The 19,034-nt window shown below is 44.2% G+C and overlaps 3 protein-coding genes across 3 annotated transcripts in view; 1 reads left to right on the forward strand and 2 right to left on the reverse strand.

Moving 5' to 3' along the window:
• The window catches only part of LOC128300810 (uncharacterized), a 135,779-nt gene that overhangs the window by 39,499 nt on the left and 77,246 nt on the right, over positions 1-19,034 (forward strand). Inside the window, exon 2 of the mRNA XM_053037008.1 lies at positions 4,436-4,552. Coding sequence (XP_052892968.1) covers positions 4,436-4,552 — 117 coding nt within the window. The remainder of the gene's footprint in view (positions 1-4,435; positions 4,553-19,034) is intronic.
• On the reverse strand, positions 7,648-13,246 carry LOC128300813 (uncharacterized). Its single transcript, XM_053037012.1, has 3 exons — positions 13,033-13,246; positions 12,724-12,922; positions 7,648-7,837 (listed from the first exon to the last, which is right to left on the reverse strand). Exons 1-3 carry the CDS (start codon positions 13,244-13,246, stop codon positions 7,648-7,650), a joined length of 603 nt encoding a protein of 200 aa, XP_052892972.1.
• LOC128300811 (uncharacterized oxidoreductase YoxD-like) lies at positions 15,706-17,375 on the reverse strand. Its single transcript, XM_053037009.1, has 6 exons — positions 16,992-17,375; positions 16,467-16,643; positions 16,307-16,379; positions 16,056-16,239; positions 15,858-15,983; positions 15,706-15,784 (listed from the first exon to the last, which is right to left on the reverse strand). The coding sequence occupies exons 1-6, from the start codon at positions 17,373-17,375 to the stop codon at positions 15,706-15,708; spliced, it is 1,023 nt and encodes a 340-aa protein (XP_052892969.1).

The raw sequence follows: 19,034 nt of genomic DNA on the forward strand, positions 1-19,034 counted from the left end.
TTCTTGAACATTCTGCCCATCGCAATGGAAACGTAAAAGCATATAAAGCACACAAATAGCCCGCTGCTTTGTGTCCGAGCTCACCGAGGGACAATTAGGAAGTCCTTTTCGCCCGGGAAATCCTCCCCCCCTGGTGTATGGTGTGCGAAATGTAGGTTGAACTTGAAGATTGTTTTTGTCCCGGTTTTGGTTTTAACGTCCGCCTTTACACCGATTCAAACACATCCCTTTGCGTGATGAAAAGCTTGTTTCGTGCGCCGTTTGTTGGCATTGGCAAAGAAAAACAAATCTCGCACTCCTTACAACCGTACGGCAAAAGAAAACCTAGAATCCGGCCCTAATAGGATTCCCCGCGACTGATTCCACCGTGCCGTCACGGGCTGCCTCTTGCAGCACGACGTACTCCGCACTAGAACACGGCACGTAAAGGTTTCGCATCACCTTGTTGTCGTGCGGTGTCCTTACGCGGCATCCCATCCCATGGCGGCGTCGGGTGTGTGTGAAGAGAGTAGTTGCCAACCAGCTGTAAGTCATGCGACCGGTTCTTGTGTTCCGAGCGACACACATATATCTCGTGTCAAAAAGCGGACAAAAAGTCGTCGCCGAACACACTGTGAATGATGATTTATGTGCACGTCTGTATGATTTCATCCGCACCGTGAAGGAGACGCGTCGGGTTCTGGAGTACCCGCACGGTCGGTTTCCGAGCGGACGAGGCGCAAAATGGCATGCTGACTTTACGCCGTGCTCCGTGATACAGCATCCGCCGCGCCATCGTACATCCCTGGTTCAATTTTATCTCATGATGCTGTACCTTTTCCTATTAAGGGGTTTTTATTTTTGCCCACCATTCCCTGGTAGAATCTCTTTTTAAAACTGCCATCCTTGCTTCGGCTAGTGGCACGGTTTAGATTCGTTGCCCTAGCTCTTGTTCCATCCTGAACCACCGGGGAACCTCTTCATCACCATTCTGACCTGTGAATAGGGGTTTGTAAAGCGCATAAGATGGAACGAACACGAACTGCCAGTTGTGCGAATCAAAAGACTTCGAACAGAGCGCTACTTTTCAGGGGCTTAAGAAAAAAAAAAAGACAAACAATGTCCCGTTTTTGCCATGGGTTAGAATCTTGCGGAAAAGTCAGAGTTGAAGAACATAGTAATCACCCAGAGCGGGTGAAACGGCTCAGCGTTCTCGTACCCGTTTCGTCAAACATGCAACACTGATAACGAAGAGCTACGGCAGGAAAATGAAAGGGATGTCATGAATTATGGATGAATTATGCTGTGAGCTGCCACCGAGCAGGCGGGGATCGGTTGGCCGATTTGGCCCGCATTCGCGATTTGGAACGCCAACCGGGTTCTTTTCGTTTGCACCAAGCGCGAACCACAGTTCGACGGAAGGACGAAGAAAATGTTTGTTTAATATCTTAAAAATTGAAGAGCCAAACGGCAAACGGGGTTCGTGGATCGAGATGCGAAAAAGCCACCTCCAAACACATGTCGCTGACACATTCAGGATCAAAATGGTGCTTCTAATCTTGGTGGCGTAGGTTTTGTTTCTTATATGTCGCATTCTTAATGCTTTGCTTTTCGAAGATTTCCGTTCTATGATTCGTCTGAGAGGGGAAAAAGAATGACCGTTCTTGGAAAGGAAAATCTCGTAAATAAACAAAAGCGACTTAATAAGCAGTAGAACGGGCAACGAAACGCAACATTTGTGAGCCACAAGGGTGGATTATTCATGTGATACTACTGTATGGTTTGTTATTTTTCGGTGCTTTTCCCTTATTTTGCTAGTTGTCGAATTTTTGTTCGAATGCTTTCGTATTAATGCTTCATATTAATCGATGAAACGAATGTCAACATTTCACTAATCCAAACGAACATACTATTTAACACTAATACGAAACCGCAGTGATTGATTGCTGCTATGTTGCGTCAAATAATCGTCAAATAATCGACAAACACATCACTGCAGCACTCTGAATCATGAAATCAATTTGTGTTCTATTGAAGCAAAAACACAAAAAAGCTCTATGCTTTTTTGTGTGCTACCATTCCAGTATTTCTTATATCCTAGCATAACACACATATACATCCACGCGGACAAACATGCTCGTGCACATAATCTACCAAAATTAAGGTCGTCGATTTGTCAATGCTTTCAATATGCGACGGTTTTCCGAAGAAGCATTAATCTTTTCGTTGTCCTTTGGCTATCCCGGCACCGTTCACGCGTGGCAGCATGACAAATGTTGCTTTTCTTTGCGGGGGTGGAATACTAAGGTGTTTACTGGCGAATTTGGAAGGTTTGGCCAATGTCGCACCGTCTTGGTGGGCCGTGTGACTTTTTGGATTTCGATACAAAAACCCGGACGAGAATAAGCTGTTTGGAAAAAAGGGAATTTACTGTCAGCATTTTGTGCTAGGTAGTGCATGATGTGCATGAATTTCAATTATTAAACACCTTCCTAAGTTTATGAATGAAGTGTTAAAACTAAACTACTAAAAGTATTTTCTTTTCCTGTTTTATTACAACCAGAAAAAGTTTCATTACTAAAAGATAAAATAAAAGGAGGAACATACACAATTATAAAGAAAAAACAAGACGAGCGGCTTAATGCAGCACTTTTCCGTCGTATATCCTGTTTCCTCTAGTCTCCGTTGAGTTTACTTGTCGTCTATCTGTCGTCGGCAATGGTGAGCTTGCATCATAATCGTACGACCAGACCATGCTCAACATTATGCTCGCTCCGGCACAATGCAACGGAAAACTGTAACGACTAGGTTTCTTTGACGCTTGGCCAACGGGGGTGCACCGTCGAGCTTTCCGACTTTTCCGAAATATGCTTTTGCTGTCATTCGTCGTTCACACGAACGAAGACAGCTAATTGCATATCAACAAGTTTTTGATTAAATTTTATAACTCAACCACTGACACTGAGGAAGTAATATGAAACTAATGGCCTTTCCCGGCGTGCTTTTCATTGTCTTTGGCACCTTCCGTGCGATGCCGATGGCACCACCCCCCGAAAGGATGCCGGGTGACAAGTGCCTTTCCTCCAATGTTTCCGGCTTCTTTGGCGTAAGGAAGCAAAAATCGGTCGGTTGCGATCCTTGCAATGCTGTGAATAGTTTGCTGGGTGGAAAGAGTGTTTTTTTTGCCCACTGTGTGTTTGGGCCCACTGTTTGTCTGGGCTTCGGTGCAAACTGTAACTTTGATGCGTTTCCTCAGTGGTGTGCAGAACAGTGGAAAAGTTGGAAAATTGTAACCATGATGATCGGGTAAATTGTGGTGATAAAACGAGAAAATGACATATTTTTTAAAGTTCCATTTTGTTTCTCCGTTTTGTCGGAACTCTTCGTATGCATATGGCTGGTATTATTAACAAGCAAATCAATGTTATTCGAGAGTACATGCTTCTCAAGAACAAAAAAATGAGATTTTATTGATTGTTGGTTTCAGTGAATCGGGGTAATAATGAATTCGATAATTTAATTTATGGTTTTTTCATCACTTCATCACTTTATCATCATTGATTATTTTTATTGATAATTTGAGATAATAGTATCTGTTCGTTATGCCTTCTTAAAGGGCATAACGAATTTTTTAAAGTATTCAGACGTCACCACCGTCTGACGTTTGGAACCGTGGAATGACATCAGTCAGTGAGAAAAGCGAGGGAAAAGCAAGCGTTGATTTTCTGAATAACACGCGGAGCAAAATACACAAACAAGTTGGAAATTACTCAAATAAACTGTACTCGGATTAAAAACACAAAACTGAGCTAAACAGTATCAATATAGAAATCACCCAAATCTCATTTGCAGTTGCAATGCAATTATATTTTAAATCGAGAGAAATACTGAATTCCGAAAACTTCCGACACGGGTTGAAGAACAAAACCGCCTGTTAGTATGCAATATCATCACACAATGGTGGCTTTCCATCATTGAATTTTTGAACCATTGTTCACGGTGCTCAAACCGTGGCAGATTGAAAATAGATTGAAATCATGTCGCTATGTCTATAATTACGATATGGCTGCGATAACGATCGAATTTAGTCATTGAAGTGAAACGTAGTATAAAAAAACACCGACAAAATTAATACAATTGACGTGTTAGGGCATCATCTTCATCGTGCATAATTTCTTTTTTCGGTTTTTTTTCACACCACGATAGCAGCTGAAACAAAAGGAAGACAAAAATACGCATTTATCTGTTTTGTTTCTCATTGTTTGCCGATTGTTTTCGTTTTTTTTTTCGATCGTTCCATTCAGTGAATGCCATTCGGATGTTGATTTCGTCCTTCCCAGCATGTGACTGTGTTTTAAACTGTCCCGCACATGTCCCGGCGCTTGCCACATCCGTTCCCCGTTCCCCGTTTATGTCATCGCTCATACGTAATCATCCGTTCATTTATGTTTTACAGGACGTTGTGGCCACGGGAGTCCTTGTGAGCAATTGTGCTACGAGCTGCACGATGGCATGTACGAGTGCGACTGCTCGGAGGGATTCGAGCTGAACAAAAATGGCTATAGTTGCCAAGGTAAGTCGCCCCACTTTCGATAGCTTGCACACCACCGTTTTCACACCAAACCAAACCCGAGAGCACCCGTTTGTGCACGATCCCATCACGCTCACGGTTTTGCAACTTTGGGCGTTCGGGTTAGTTGACCGCCGAGAAATTACTTCCCGCCGGCGTGTTCAAACGCCTGACAAATTAGCAACAGTCCGTCCCGGAAGGATTGGTTCAACGCTGCAGGGTCGTTCAGGGTGGGTTGGGAAGGATTGTTTTTGAAAACAAAACCAGAAAAAGCTCATCTCTGGACGGACGGAGGTGTCTGCTAGCAAGTATCGTGCAAAAGGGTAAAGAATAGCTACAGCTGTCCTCGGCGCGACTGCCAACCAGGGAACTCGCTTCCAGACGCACGGAACTCCAAATCGCATGTAATCCAGCCAGTCAGCAGATAAAGTGTAGCACCGCCGGATTAAAACAAGATGGATGGTAAACATTTTGAATCAAAACCGAAAGCTTTTGCTTCGTGCGGCGAGCTGGCGTTGGAAGTTTGTGTTGCCTTCTTTTGCACGTTCGAGGGACACAAACAGCGCGCCAGCCGGCCCAGAATTAGGGTAACGATTTGCAGCAATCGGATAGATACTGGGTGCTTTTCGGCGTGCAAAGGACCAAACGGTCCGGTTGTGTGCCAGGTAGAATACAAAATGCAAGCAAAAGCCCACCACCATCCGGGTCATCGTTTGCCACGCGGTGTATGGGTTTATACGGTTCGAATTGGTCCGATTTGTCATTTCGGGTAGATGCGCACCGTGTCGGACAGGACAGCAAAAGGCAAAAGGAAAGAGAACCAAAGAGAGGGAGAGAGAGACAGAGATCGTAAAAGTACTGCTGAGAACGCATGTAAATCATGCTAAGCTAAAGCAATGTGTCCCAAGCCGTGCCTTGGCCAGGGAAACCCGGTTACCGGAAGCTTTAATCGGGCAAGATTTTATTCGCGCTTTCCGTCCCAAATCCGTTCGAAGCTGAAGAGCACTTGCTGATAGCAGCAGTTGCTGATGCTGTCCTGCTTGGTGGAAATGGTAGCAGTCCAGACTTCCCTCGAACTCGATGGAAAAAGTTTCGGCGAATCATGGGAAATGAGAGCAATGGGGGCTTACGCAGATAGCACACATGCACATGCCACAGCTGAAAAAGCTGTTGAATGCAATAAATCTTCCGCCCGTTCGCTGGTTCTTTTCTGAGGTGAAAACTTTTGCGTTTCGCTGTGTCGGACAACGCTCTGGGGGCTGGGGAGGCGAAAAAAGGTTCTGTGCGTTGGTGCCGTGGAAATGGAAAGCGTGAAAAGTGAATACTTTTGGTCGAATGAGAGAGAGAGGACATGCTTGTGCGCTAGTGTTTTGTGAGAAAAGGAGACAAAGTATGGCAAGAAGACTCGTTACTATGAACGGAATTTGAACATAGAACTTCAATATAAATTTCAAACTATATTTCAAAAGCTGGACGAGACGTATGGCACTCTAGTGAGCTTCTGAGACCCACTAAAGAAGCTTCAACTAGAACGGCTTCATTTTATTTGTTTACAAAACCATTGCTTATCCGTCGCTCACACTGCACACTGTTGATCCGCTTTTTAAACGATAAAACACTTCTTTGCCACCTTCTAAGGGGGGGTTGATGCATCACTAGAATGTATCACTTCAGTATGTTCAGTATTTATTGAAGGTGGCCCAAAAGTAGGCTCAACGTGATGGGAAATCTAGAACGCTGTTCGGCTACATTGTACCTCAACTCATTCTCATGCTGGATTTTTTAAATTATATACTAGGTCAACATTGTGGGGTTTATTTATTTACAACAGTCAACAGCTCTTTGCCGCCATTCGTATTTCCCTAAAAGCGAAACGAGGATTTTTTTTAAATTTATATTGTTAAACTAACGTTAAGTGCACTTAATTATTGGCTTCTCGCACATTCTGCACCTGATCCTCCTGGGTGCCTGACTCTGTGTTTTTTTTTGTTCCTACCGCTGGACGATAATTTATTCATATCCTACCTACCTACCTATATGCTAGAGATTTATTACAGTGTTGCCATTATTTCACACTTGACAACGTTTATCGATCACATTTTACGGTTCACCGAACTGTTTAACCGTGGTGCCGAGCTCATGTAACATCTGTATCCATCCAGTCACCCCGTCCTTCACACATAAACGCATAAATTAGCCCGCACGTGTACCGGGGAGGGGCTCCACGTAATCGAATCATTCGCACGTATGGCCCGTTAAGCGGTTAAAACTCATCACATTCATCCGCACAGCATCTGCCGATCGGGTACGATCCCGACGCGGAAGCAGGAAGCAACGATGGCCTAAGATGAGCATCCGCCATTTGGGAATGTTACACTCTCACAGCGTAGTAGCTATGTTACACATTTGAAGGCAGTTTGTGATGTGATGCGTTTCAATGCGCGTTCAGCAGTGGGGAGTGATGTCGTCCGGTTGGGTGAGGTGGTTTGAGGAGCGATGGAGCACCTCGGACCTACGCAGGCGGGTAATATCCGACAAGAGCAACAGCTACTAAACCTAATCAACCGTATAAGGTCAACGAGGGGGCAGTTTTTTAGCTTCATCACCCCATCCTACACTGCCCCATCCACGGCGAGCACATCCACGGCGCATTGTTTGAAAGAAAAAAATACAACGTTACTGGAAAAACTGCCGGCCAACAGCCGGTTATCGAGATACACTTCCTAACCCGCCAACAATTGACTCTCGAACGCGTCGCATCGCACTCGAGGGTAAAACGATCAGTTCCGCAGCTTTATTTTCTGGTCCATTGGCGAAGAAAGCAGCGGGCGGTGGGCGCATTTATGATTGCTAAGACGGAAGCACGCAGTCTTGGGAACTTGCGGGGGCATTGTTCATTTTTGGGGGCTGCAACAATCAACATCACCTCAGCTTTTGAACGTTTTAAAGATCCATAAATCGCGATGCAGACGCTGGAGCTTTTCCGGGTTCCGAGTTCTGCTCGGTGTAAGCTATGACGTTCGCTTTCCTTTTTTTTGTTGCTGTTTGGTCTTACTTTGTCGATGCCATCACGTAACGTGACGCAACACTTGATACCGCTACTTCAGGTGCACCACATTGGTCAGCTTTAGCAGCTTTTTCGAGCTGTACGGACAGCTTGGCCACAGGTGTGAGCATCCGATCGGCGTCACGAGCGCATCGCCAGCGTCCCTCAGCAGCTGTCCCATGTGGGCCGCAAAGTGCCATTTCGTTGGACTCACAGCCATCGTCAGTGATAAGGTGGTAGACCTGCCAGAGGGAAGAAACATCGTATAACAGACACGTTAGTGTTTGGAACACGCTCGAATACGCGAATATTACTTTATATCTATAGATCAAAACGCTGCCCCGATCATCACGATAGGGCAGTGGTGGACTTGCTGGACCGATGCTGGATCACCCGCCGGCACAAGATTGCAATCGGTGGCTGTGAGCGAAACCAGCCCCCACCCACCCACCCACACGCAGCAAGACATTGCTGCGTCGCGACAGCACGTGGCAAGTGGCACAGTTTCTGGGTACCCCCACGAAGGTACCCGCGAACAGATGATTTCTTGCCACCGTGGAATCCATAACGGCACGAACCGGATCGTTATGCAACCGGAGCACGCTGAGCGTTGATTGTTGGGAGCAAGGAAAAGATGATCTCGGTGGTTGGCGCTGGTATTGCGCTCTGGGTTTCAGTTGCACGATTTTTAAGGCATTATTACATTGTATAAGCATAACAGGTCGGCTGATAATTGTTTGCCCTAACACATAGATAGCGCTAGAAGATTTATATCCATATTATTTTTAGTTTGCACCAACCTTCAAGCGAATTCTGCCCAAATTTGACAGCTCTCTGACAATAATCTAATAGGCTGCAGCATTTTGTGTGACGCAACTTTTGTGCTTTGAGTAATCATGGAAAAGAAGGAATTTCGCGTGTTGATAAAATATTGGTTTTTGAAGGGAAAAAATACAGCTAAAGTAAAAAATTGGCTTAATCAAGAGCTTTTGGACACTGTTCCACCAAAAACAGCCATCAAATATTGGTATGCTAAATTCAAATGTGGTAAAATGAGCACAGAGGATGGTGAACACAGTGGAAGCCCAAAAGAGGTTGTTACAGACAAAAACATTAAAAAAATCCACAAAATTATTAAGGGTGCCCATAATGTGAAGCTGATCGAGATAGCTGACACCCTAAAGATATCTAAAGAACGTGTTGGACATATCGTTCACGAGTATTTGGATATGAGAAAGCTCTGTGCAAAATGGCTGCCGCGTGAGCTCACATTTGACTAAAGACAACAACGGTTTGATGATTTGGAGCAGTGTTTGGAGTTGTTTTTTAAGCGAAATAAATCCGAGTTTTTGCGTCAATATGTGTCCATGGATGAGTCTAGGCTTCTCCACTTCACTCCAAAGTCCAATAGAAAATCATCCGAGTGGACAGGACGCGATGAACTTGCTCCAAAACGGGGAAAACGCAACAATCAGCTGACGAGGTTATGGCGTCAGTTTTTTGGGATTCGCAAAGAATAATCTTCATCGACTGTCTTGAGAAAGGAAAGACCATTAATTGGGACTACTATATCAAGTTATTAAAGCGTTTGAAGGACGAAATCGACAAAAAAACGCCCACAATTAAAGAAACCACTGGACACAAAGATACCAGTGCCACAAACCAATGAAAGCAATGGAAAAAATTCATGAATTAGGCCACGAAATGCTTCGCCACCCATCGTATTTCGTAGATCTGGCTCTAAGTGACTAATTCCTTTTCTCAGATCTCAAAAGGATGCACTCTGAGAAGAAGTTGTCCTGAAGAGATGATCGCCGAACCAAAGGCCTTTGTTGAGGCAAATGACAAATGCTACTACAAAAATAGTAACCAAAACTTGAAAACCGGCTGAAATCGGTGTAACACCTTTTAAGGAATGTATGTTGATTAAACAAATATAATTTTGCAAAAAAAAGTGTTTTACTGTCTTAGGCCAAACAATCATCAGCCCACTTGTTATGCTCTTGTTAGTGCTCCAAATAAGACAGCTCAATATAATAATAAAGCATGCAATTGATGAATTTCTTAAAATGATTCAAAGTTCACAAACCAGTAGTATTGCTTTCGCTTCTAATATTAAATAATCTATCCCATATAGTGATTGTATCTTTTGCTGTGCATTTCCTCAATAAATATATTATTCTATCATGCTATTTATACGATCATTGCTTATTCTGCTCGTGGCCTGTAATGTCCAACAGCAAGCAACGATCTATAAATTACATTACTTTTATCCTCGTCTGTCAGCTCCGACAAAGAACATTCAAACAGTTCCTGGGCAATCCTTGAGGACTTGCAAATGAAATGCTTTAGTCGGAAGTTTGTTTGATTCTTCTCATCTACATTCGTCAAGGATGCATAGAAAAAGGTTAGAAAAGTAGCAAATTTAGCGTACGCGTTTCCATTGCGAGGTATCGCTCGCCCAGTATCGCTTCCAAATGGAGTCGACAGGCAGGCGCAGTCGAATGTTGGGCTGACCCTTGCTCGACCCTGTATGGAAATTTCAGTATGTCAACTATCGGTTATAGAAAAGTTAAACACCACACACCGATATACGAACGCAGTGTGGCAGGAGAATGCATTCAACTCGCCCGCCAAACGCCTTATCGAAATTCAGCAAACACCATGCACGACACTCGTGACATTTCATTGGACACATTTTGCGTAGCTATCGGTGAAGGTGAACGAGCTTCGCCATGGTGGAAAGCGCTCGGTGGTAGAACAAGGCGAGGAAGCTGTGCGAAACATCAAGCAGTGCATTTGGACGCAGTGAAATCATGCCAAAACATGGCTGAAACAACTAGGCAAAAAGGGCGATGGCTGACCCCGGCCAAACCGTTAAGGCTTGTTGATTTTTCAAACTACACTTCGGTGTCTATTTGTGTCGTTGTCTTTTATAGAACGCTGCTAGTGAACGAATTATTCATTTCCATTAATGTACGCGCTGCTCATTGCAGTGCTGTTTACAAAGGAAGGGTGGAAAAATTAGCAATCCGTCAAAGTGCATTCGTTCAAAACGCGGCGCAAACTACGCAACACACCGTTGAACCATTGAAGCGGAAACGAAACCGCGAGCGCAAAGAAGGCGCGTACCTCGAACGAAAGTTCGACCGTGTGTTACTCAACCGTTGCAAATGTGTACACGCACATCGTGCATTGCCTAACGGTGGGAGTTAGTTTCGATGGTAGAGACCACCAACCCATAGTGAAAAAAAAGAGTCATTCTGATTGTCATTCCGTGCGCGCGTTGAAGAGAGTGACCCACGGAGTGGAAGCCGACCGGGTGGCTTTATTTTCGCGGCACAACGCTTTGCGTACAAACCGCTCAATTACGGGCGGTAGATTCGCGGTGGTCAAATCCAAAACCCCAAGCTCCCAAGTGAGTGGTGCTCCGCTCACAGTGTTCGAATGAATTGTCGCTCGAAATGCGTAACAACGCAATGGCGAATGTGGAGGGAGGACCGCGTGAGGCGGAGTGGGGTTAGCAAAACAACAACAAGCAACCTGCCCTCCCTCCGAGTTGACTGCACCACCGTCGTACGAGAACTGATCGTAGAGTGGCTGACCTCGATCGATCGAAGTTTAAGCCCACACGGATACCACTGTATGAAATCTGGGTGTATGTGAACGTGTTTTTGTGTCTCGTGTGTGGATATTTTAATTTATCATGTTATTTGTGCGCGATTGCTCTTTTACGAGATTAATTAGCAGAGATTTAGACGACATGCAGGGGCACTAAGACACGAACCCCATTTTTAATAATCTCTTAAACGGTATTGTGTATTTTTTAAGCAGAAAAGCTTATTTAACACGGCAATGACCTATTTTATCTCCCTTTGTAAGACGCAGACATAAGGGAATTATTCACTTTCCCCTCGCTCAAGGTTACCGAGACAAAAGTCAATAACAATGGTCAGCAGAAATCAACTCTGCAGGGCACCATCGTGACATGCGCTGACATACAAATCGAATCGCTTCGCTTAATTATTGATCGTTATCCATCGTTCATGCAGCGGGGCCTACTTGTGCAGTTGCCAAACACTTCATCTTTCTCCAGTGCATCGCTTTTCTCGCTTTTGTTGGGATTTCTTTACCCGCGGATGTCTGGTAGCGTCGATGATGTAATATTGAGTGTCCGGTGTCAAGCCTGGTGGAAACGATACGATACAGCAAGATGCTGGCAACACTGTATTCAGCATCCCCAAGCGATGAAGCCATCTACAAGGCACGGCAGTGGTTACGCTTGTAGCGTGACAAACGATCGCCGACCTGAGCCGTTAGCGAAAGCACAAGTATTGTGTATGTTTTGAGTCAACCGAAGATCGCTGCGTCATGCTCGGTTCCACACGCTCATAATGCGGCACCGTTCATATTATTCACACACGTGCCACGGATCGGTTAGCGAAGACCTCCGGGCGAACTCAGTTGCACAAACTTCTAGAAAAAGGGCGTTCTTTGTACTACTTTCGTGTATCGCCGGGCATTGGCGTGGTTGGAAGAGACTTCTCGATGTGTGCGATCATCAATTTGTGCTTTTGTTTCTCACTGCGTCATTGTGAAGCTTCCGCATTCGAATGTTCCAGCACGCGTCCAGGCGCAGGCGATCATTCCAGTTTTTCGTGCCAGATACGATCAACGCACTGAGTTGTTCGAGGGTGGGATCGTTATCCCAGCGGTCAATAGTAGAATGGTTTGGAATCAAGAAACTAGATCAGTTTCGACATGTCGACAGTGGCAACTAATTTTCACACCGTCAACAAAGCACACCATGGCAACGCAGAGAAATCTGCCACCAACCGGCTTCTCGATTGCCGCATCCACTAGTGAGGCGAAATGTTATTGAACCGTTCCGATGCAGTTGTTGCTCGGGTGTGTAAACGATCGCTCGGGGTACTGCACGCATGCGCAACTTCCCTTTCACTTCCAGTTCCGAACGAAGGGGCTTCGGCGGGCTGCGGTTACGCGCCGGTTGGGAAGAAGTCAAAACTGGTTTCCATTTCAATGACCCACAGCGAACCGATGCGAGCTCACGAACGCACGCACGAAACGAGTGGAATTTGCCGCTAAGCTGCGTGAGCATCCTGCCTACCTTATCAGTGAGAGCAGATCCCGTTCACGGACGTTTAGCGAGTAGTTTGGTTTGGCGGCCATCTCGCACAGCAGCTTCGGAAGACACGCTTCCCGTAGTGAGTTTTTCAGCTTTTCCTTGCGTGCCGCCAGCTCTGCCGACGAGAGACCGGCCGTTTCTTGGTCCTGCTCGAAGTCATCATCAACATTGCCGCCGAGTTCTGCGAAACATACCAAAAAACAAACAGCTCATTCATTAACCATATTCTAAAGCACTGCCGCGTGTTTCATGCTTTGTGATCACACGTGTGATTAAGGTGTTGTCTCCTACCGTTGGAAGCACTGGTACGGGTCTGAGCACTCGAGGTGGGTTCTTTGCCGGTGGGGATCATCTTGGCCGAGTCCGTCTCGACCTCCGTGAAGCCTGATAGGAGTGATTTATCTTTCGGTTCTTTGCGTGCCCCTCCGTATCCAAGCAGATCGCCGAATATAATCACTACGAAGGCCATCACAAATATGATCCGGAAACGCCACGCTACCTCCATGGTTACGATGAAATACCACTAATATATTAACGTATCACACCAGCTTGTGGTTGAAACTTTACACCTTGCTCTGTTAAATAATACGACATTCACCACTCGCGTACGATAATCGTGTCACGACGACCACTTTTCTTTCACTCGACGCCAATACGCGGTGGTTGTGTTTGCAGCTGTCCGATTCCAAACCGCCTTGAACCCAACCAACCCAACAGCACGACCATCGAACGGGTTTGGCAACGCTACAATCTAGATCCTCTTGACACAGTTGAATTTCATCAAATAAAGATAGCCAACATCACCGCACCGCAACTTCGTTAGGTATGTTTACGGATCTTTTTACTTCGCACTCTATGCCTAACGCAGCAGGTTTTACGCACTACGAAGATCACGCACGATCGATGTGTTCACGGGTACGCGCGCTACACTGATGCGACTACAGTTCGATGCGACCGATCGCGGGTACGCTCAGAAAGCAAAAGTGCACACCTGGACATGAAACTGATCGCTGTTTACCTGTTGCTGCTGCTGGCTTCGCAAGAGAGCGCGAGAGGAGGGATTATTGGAGGTGTACACACTGTGCTATCCACCATGATCAACATGGGTAGACCAAGCATTAAAGCGCCATTTTTAAGTAGATCTTACTACTTTCAGTCACTTTAAATTATATTTCCCTAATTATTGTACGAGTTATACAAAAATCTGTTAGGTTATCTTTATTTATTTTGTGCTTTTGAGGTTTATCTATATTATTAAAAATTTAAAAAAACTGTTAAGACATTGTATTACTAAGACTTACTTTTTTGAAATTCAAAATGTGATAGTTTAATTTAATTATTAGATTTTAATACAATATTTAGGTACATATTTTGTACAAATTAATCATATCTCAGATCGACTCCCACTCAAAACATGTTTTCATGCTTTATGCACATGGTTTGGGGTGGTGGATACTACCTCTCGCGTCTGTTTTCTCTACAGCGCTCGCTCTCATTTTTCAATAATGCGTACCCCCCCACGCCTCGACACAAAAACACAATGAAGAAAAAAATGCTATGGTGAGAACCATACTTGATGATTGTAAATTTTGTATTTTCTGTTCACGATGATGACCCTTGTTGCTTCGTGCGTTGAGCGAAGCAGTCAGTGAAACAGCTGATCGATTCTCACTTTCAAATGCATAATATTAAAATTGGAAATGAGCAAAACTGCGCTCTCTCTCTCTTCAATCCGGGATAATGTAAACTTTTAAAATGGAGAGTATTGAACTTTATTTTTCGAGTTCGTTTTTCATTTGTTTGGTATGATTTTTTTATCATCATATTTATTTGCTGCTGAACTAAATTACTGGAATTTGGATAGTAACAAATTCATTGAATAGTAAATCGAACTATTTTTTTTCTTTTTGGTAGATCCAGATCTTTTTCTAAATATTAGAGAATTTAAATCAAGATAAAGTTAAATATATTAAATAATATTAGGTCCACAAGTAATTTAAAGCCGTTTTGACATTGGCCAAAATGGGAGATGGTTTTGACGCATCCAAAACGAAATAAACCAAACTACGATATGTCTAAACTGAATTATCACATTTGTGTCGTGGTTGTAGCGCATTGTTGCGCTTTTGCTTACTTGAATATAGCGGATTTTGAGTCGAAAAAGTAGTTATTTGCAAGAATTGTTCAAAAAACCTAGAAAAACGCATAGCCTTGAAGGGGATAAATTGAAGATTTTGCTGGAAGAAATATGATGATAAAAAAGATATATTCATGATTTCATTGGTGAAAAATGGAAAAAGAAGAGAAAAACTTGTGAAAATGGTCGAAACTTGTTCGCGATCCTAATAAATACTTTATACACTCCAATATATTCCACGTTATTGGCAAACCGCGTATGACAAAGTTAACTAATCGTCATGATTCAATAATCATTAAAGTTTTTTTATATGTGGTTCTGGAATATGCTTCGTTCAACTCAATCATATATACATTATTAAAATGTTTTTCGACTCAGTCATTTTATACGTAATAGGTTACTTAACCTATATTTTCACGAAGTTGTATAGTCCAAATACTGCGATCTTTTCGGATTTGTGCAATAGCTTTTGTTCTCCGAATTCCGAGGTATAAAATCGTTGGACATTCCGTCCTTACGATAAGATTACAATATGTAGAAAACGGTACCCTTTCAAAGGTAGTGCGTTTTTTATGGTTGTAAAAATAGGTCCTTGGGAAAAACCCTTAAGTTTGTTCCTTAAAAATATTGAAGGAAATCTAAACGGATTCAAACTCAGAACATTCTCAGGTATGCTCATGGAAACCATTTTAAGCAAGGTAGTGTGTGTTTTATTATGAAACTTGAAAAGGATCTAAATCTTCTTAAGTAGGTAAACTTTTTTAAATAGCTGATACAGACTAACAGATTTTAAGAATGAAATGTACAACTCGATTACAGCTACAACACTAACGTTCCATGACGTTCGGTATGTTCGTTCTTAACAAACACCTCTTCGCAAGATGTGCTACCGATGCAGGCAGGTTCCTAAAATAGAGTAAAAATTGAATATTTTGTTCAGTGTTTCTTAATCATTCTTAAGGAATGTTCTTTGTCATACTCATAAATTCCAACGAAAGGTCCAACAACTTTCGGCAAGTGCACGTGCGTCTTGTTGTAGAGAATTCCGCCAACAACTGCCCGAGCCACCGTTTCGCTGCGCATGATGGGGACTCGATTTTTAATGCTGCAAATAAAGTAGATAAATAATGAAAGCACGCAATGCAATTCACCGAACGCCGGGTGTCGCTATCGTTACCCCATTTTCTTGAGCGCATCCATCAGTTCGAGTCGTGTTTTGATGAAGCACGGGTAGACGGTCGTAGTTTTAACGATATCGTCAACGCCCTCGTTATGCAGCTCGCTGGCAAACGAACCCATAAGACCTCGCACGCCGTACTTTGAGGCGGCGTATGTAATCATACGTTCAATTGGCAGGTATGCTGTGGGGAAATCGGTGGAATAAAATTTAATTTCCAACAGAGAATAAATGGGCTCGTCGACACCTACAGGCAATCGATGCGATCGCCACGATGTGGCCTCGTTTACGCTGGATCATATCGTCGGTGAACAGGCGCAGAGTCTGTGTGAAATGGTAGCAATAATAGGGATATTTAATGTGTTTGTTCACTCCCTCACTCAAAACGCAACATCGATCTCATCTACCAACCCAGAGATGGGACAGCAAGTTGATTTCAATCACTTTCTTCAGATCTTCCGGGGTGCCCTCGCGCAAGGACATCAGCGGTAGAACGCCTGCATTGTTCACTAGAATATCGACCGGACCCAGCTTGGTGGAAACCTCCCTTTTCAGGTTGCTTACGGCTTCGAACGATGAAACATCGGCCTGTCAATGAGTTAAAGAAAAACGTGCGCCATTAGTCCCCCGGCATCGACTCGTTGGGTTAGCGAGGCGGATGCATTGATGGTTCAGCAAAAGCGGTGTGCTGTACGCTCGTGGAAAGAGACAGGCAAAACTAGTTGCAGTTGATTACGCCGGTTATGCACCATCACTGCTGGCAACGGGGTGGCTCAATACGTTACTGCTAGCCTCCGTACGGCTAGCACCGATGTTAGATAATAGTGAGCACTACGAGAAAAAAAAAAACACCCAAGCAAGACAAACACCAAAACAAACAAAAAAACGCAGCGCCCTTTGGTGCTGGGTTGCGCACAAAGCGAAGCACACGTTTACCTTAAAGAATTGTGCCTTCACGCCCAGCTTCCTAACGTCCGCTACCGTTTGAGCTCCATTGACATCGTCCAGGTCAACCACGGCAATGTGACAGCCGGTCTGGGCCAGCTGCAGACAGATGTCCCGCCCGAGTCCGTTCGCACCGCCCGTAACGATTGCCGTCCAGCCGGAAATGTTCTTCTTTGACACCTTGCGCGTCAGACCGATGGCATACTGCACGATAATCGGAACCAGCAGGACGAAAAACGTCACAACATCCAGCAAAACCGACGCGACAAAGGAGATCGTTTGGAGCGGTCCCGTTCTGGCCCTGGCCGACGCCGAAGCTTTCCCGCTGAGTGCCCTCTGGTACGGCGTTTCGCCGATGTTATGTAAACTTTGCATTGTACTTTGCTGCCTTGTAACTGCACCAAACTGCACCAAACACCCCAGCGCAATCGTGTGTGTGTTTATCGTTGCACACCAGCGTGACAGTGCTGTTTGATTTTGCTGCCTTTTTGAACCACTCCGTACAAACACCAAACCGTAACTGATCGCGAATCGCGGCGCGTAAAGTGCACTTGCCACTGCAAATGAGTTGGGAAAGCCTAACTAGCCCCTGCCTTTGCCAGAAGGGCCGCAGGCTACCAACCCGGTAGCAGCAAAGGGTTTAGAAGGTCCGAGAAAGAAATGTTTTTTGAATGCGGTAGTGATGCGAGTTAGACTCAAAACTGTGATATTTATCCAAACGGTTTGCAACAGTTGGCAGTTTGTTATTTATGCCAGCTATTGCATAATTTCAGCGTACGCTCAGACCTGGAAGCACGTTGTTGGGTGTATTTTATTGGAAAGAACCCAATTAAATATTTTGTGAACACGTTCTACCTCATTTATACCTCATATTAATATCGAGTTTAAGCGGCTGGTTCTAGTTGACTAATTAAGAGCATTAGGTTGTCACATTAAGTCTTGAATCTTTTGTAAGTACCGTATTTTAGCGTGTATAACGATCCCCCGTGTATAACGACCCCCTAGATGAATTATTCAAGATTTTTGGTAAAAAGATTTTATTTCGTTTTTTTAAACAATTGGAACAATTTTATTGTTACAATTAATTTTGAACATTACAATTCATAATACTCTTTCATATCGTCGTCACTGGTGTTTTCAAACACATTTTCATTGTCATCAGTGGAGGATCAATCCCCTTGAAGGCCCAGGGCGGAATTTTTAAAGGAGGCTACGGCTACGGCATTGTCGGTGTTAGGGAGGTGTACTTCAAACATGATTTAACAACACCAGCAAAGTCTCGGCAAAGAAAGAAAGTTTTTCAAGAGGTGAATCACTATTACAGCCCATTACTATTGCATTGCATCCTATCAAACCCGTGAGAGCGATCGCTAGTGTAAGGAAGATGGATGAAACGGAAAGCATCCTTCATCTCGCTCAAACTTCCTGTCGGCTGGTACGAAATTCCATACCAACCAGCTAATTTCAGATTGCCTATACCAGGAAAGCATCCACGGAAGAGGTAGCACCTTGTACAGCAATTTTGCTCGAAAACCGCCGAAAGGTATGCAATGTTTAAACACTAACTTTCCCGTTAATCGAGAAAAATTTCTTCGAAAACTACCAGTTTCCGAATGTATAGTACCAGGAGAGCATCCACGGAAGAGGTAGCTCCTGGTACTGCGCCGTAAGGTATGCAATGTTTATACACTAACTTTGCAACCAACTTGCAATGCAATGCGCCGTAAGGTATGCAATGTTTATACACTAACTTTGCAACCAACTTGCAATGCAAGTTTGGTGCATGCAAGAAACTTGCATGTACCAGTCGAGCAAGATGGCGCGCAAGATGGCGCACAAGATGGCGCCCAACTTCGTATGCAATGTTGAGCAACACTGCATACAACAAACTTGCATGTAACAAACTTGCATGCAAACTTGCACGCAAGTTTTGCATTGCAAATTGGTTGCAAAGTTAGTGTATAGGGTTAGTGTAGGGCGCAATACCAGGTGCTACCTCTTCCGTGGATGCTCTCCTGGTACTATACATCCGGA

The sequence above is a fragment of the Anopheles moucheti genome, chromosome 3, assembly GCF_943734755.1.
Source record: "Anopheles moucheti chromosome 3, idAnoMoucSN_F20_07, whole genome shotgun sequence".
Classification (NCBI taxonomy): Eukaryota; Metazoa; Arthropoda; class Insecta; order Diptera; family Culicidae; genus Anopheles; species Anopheles moucheti.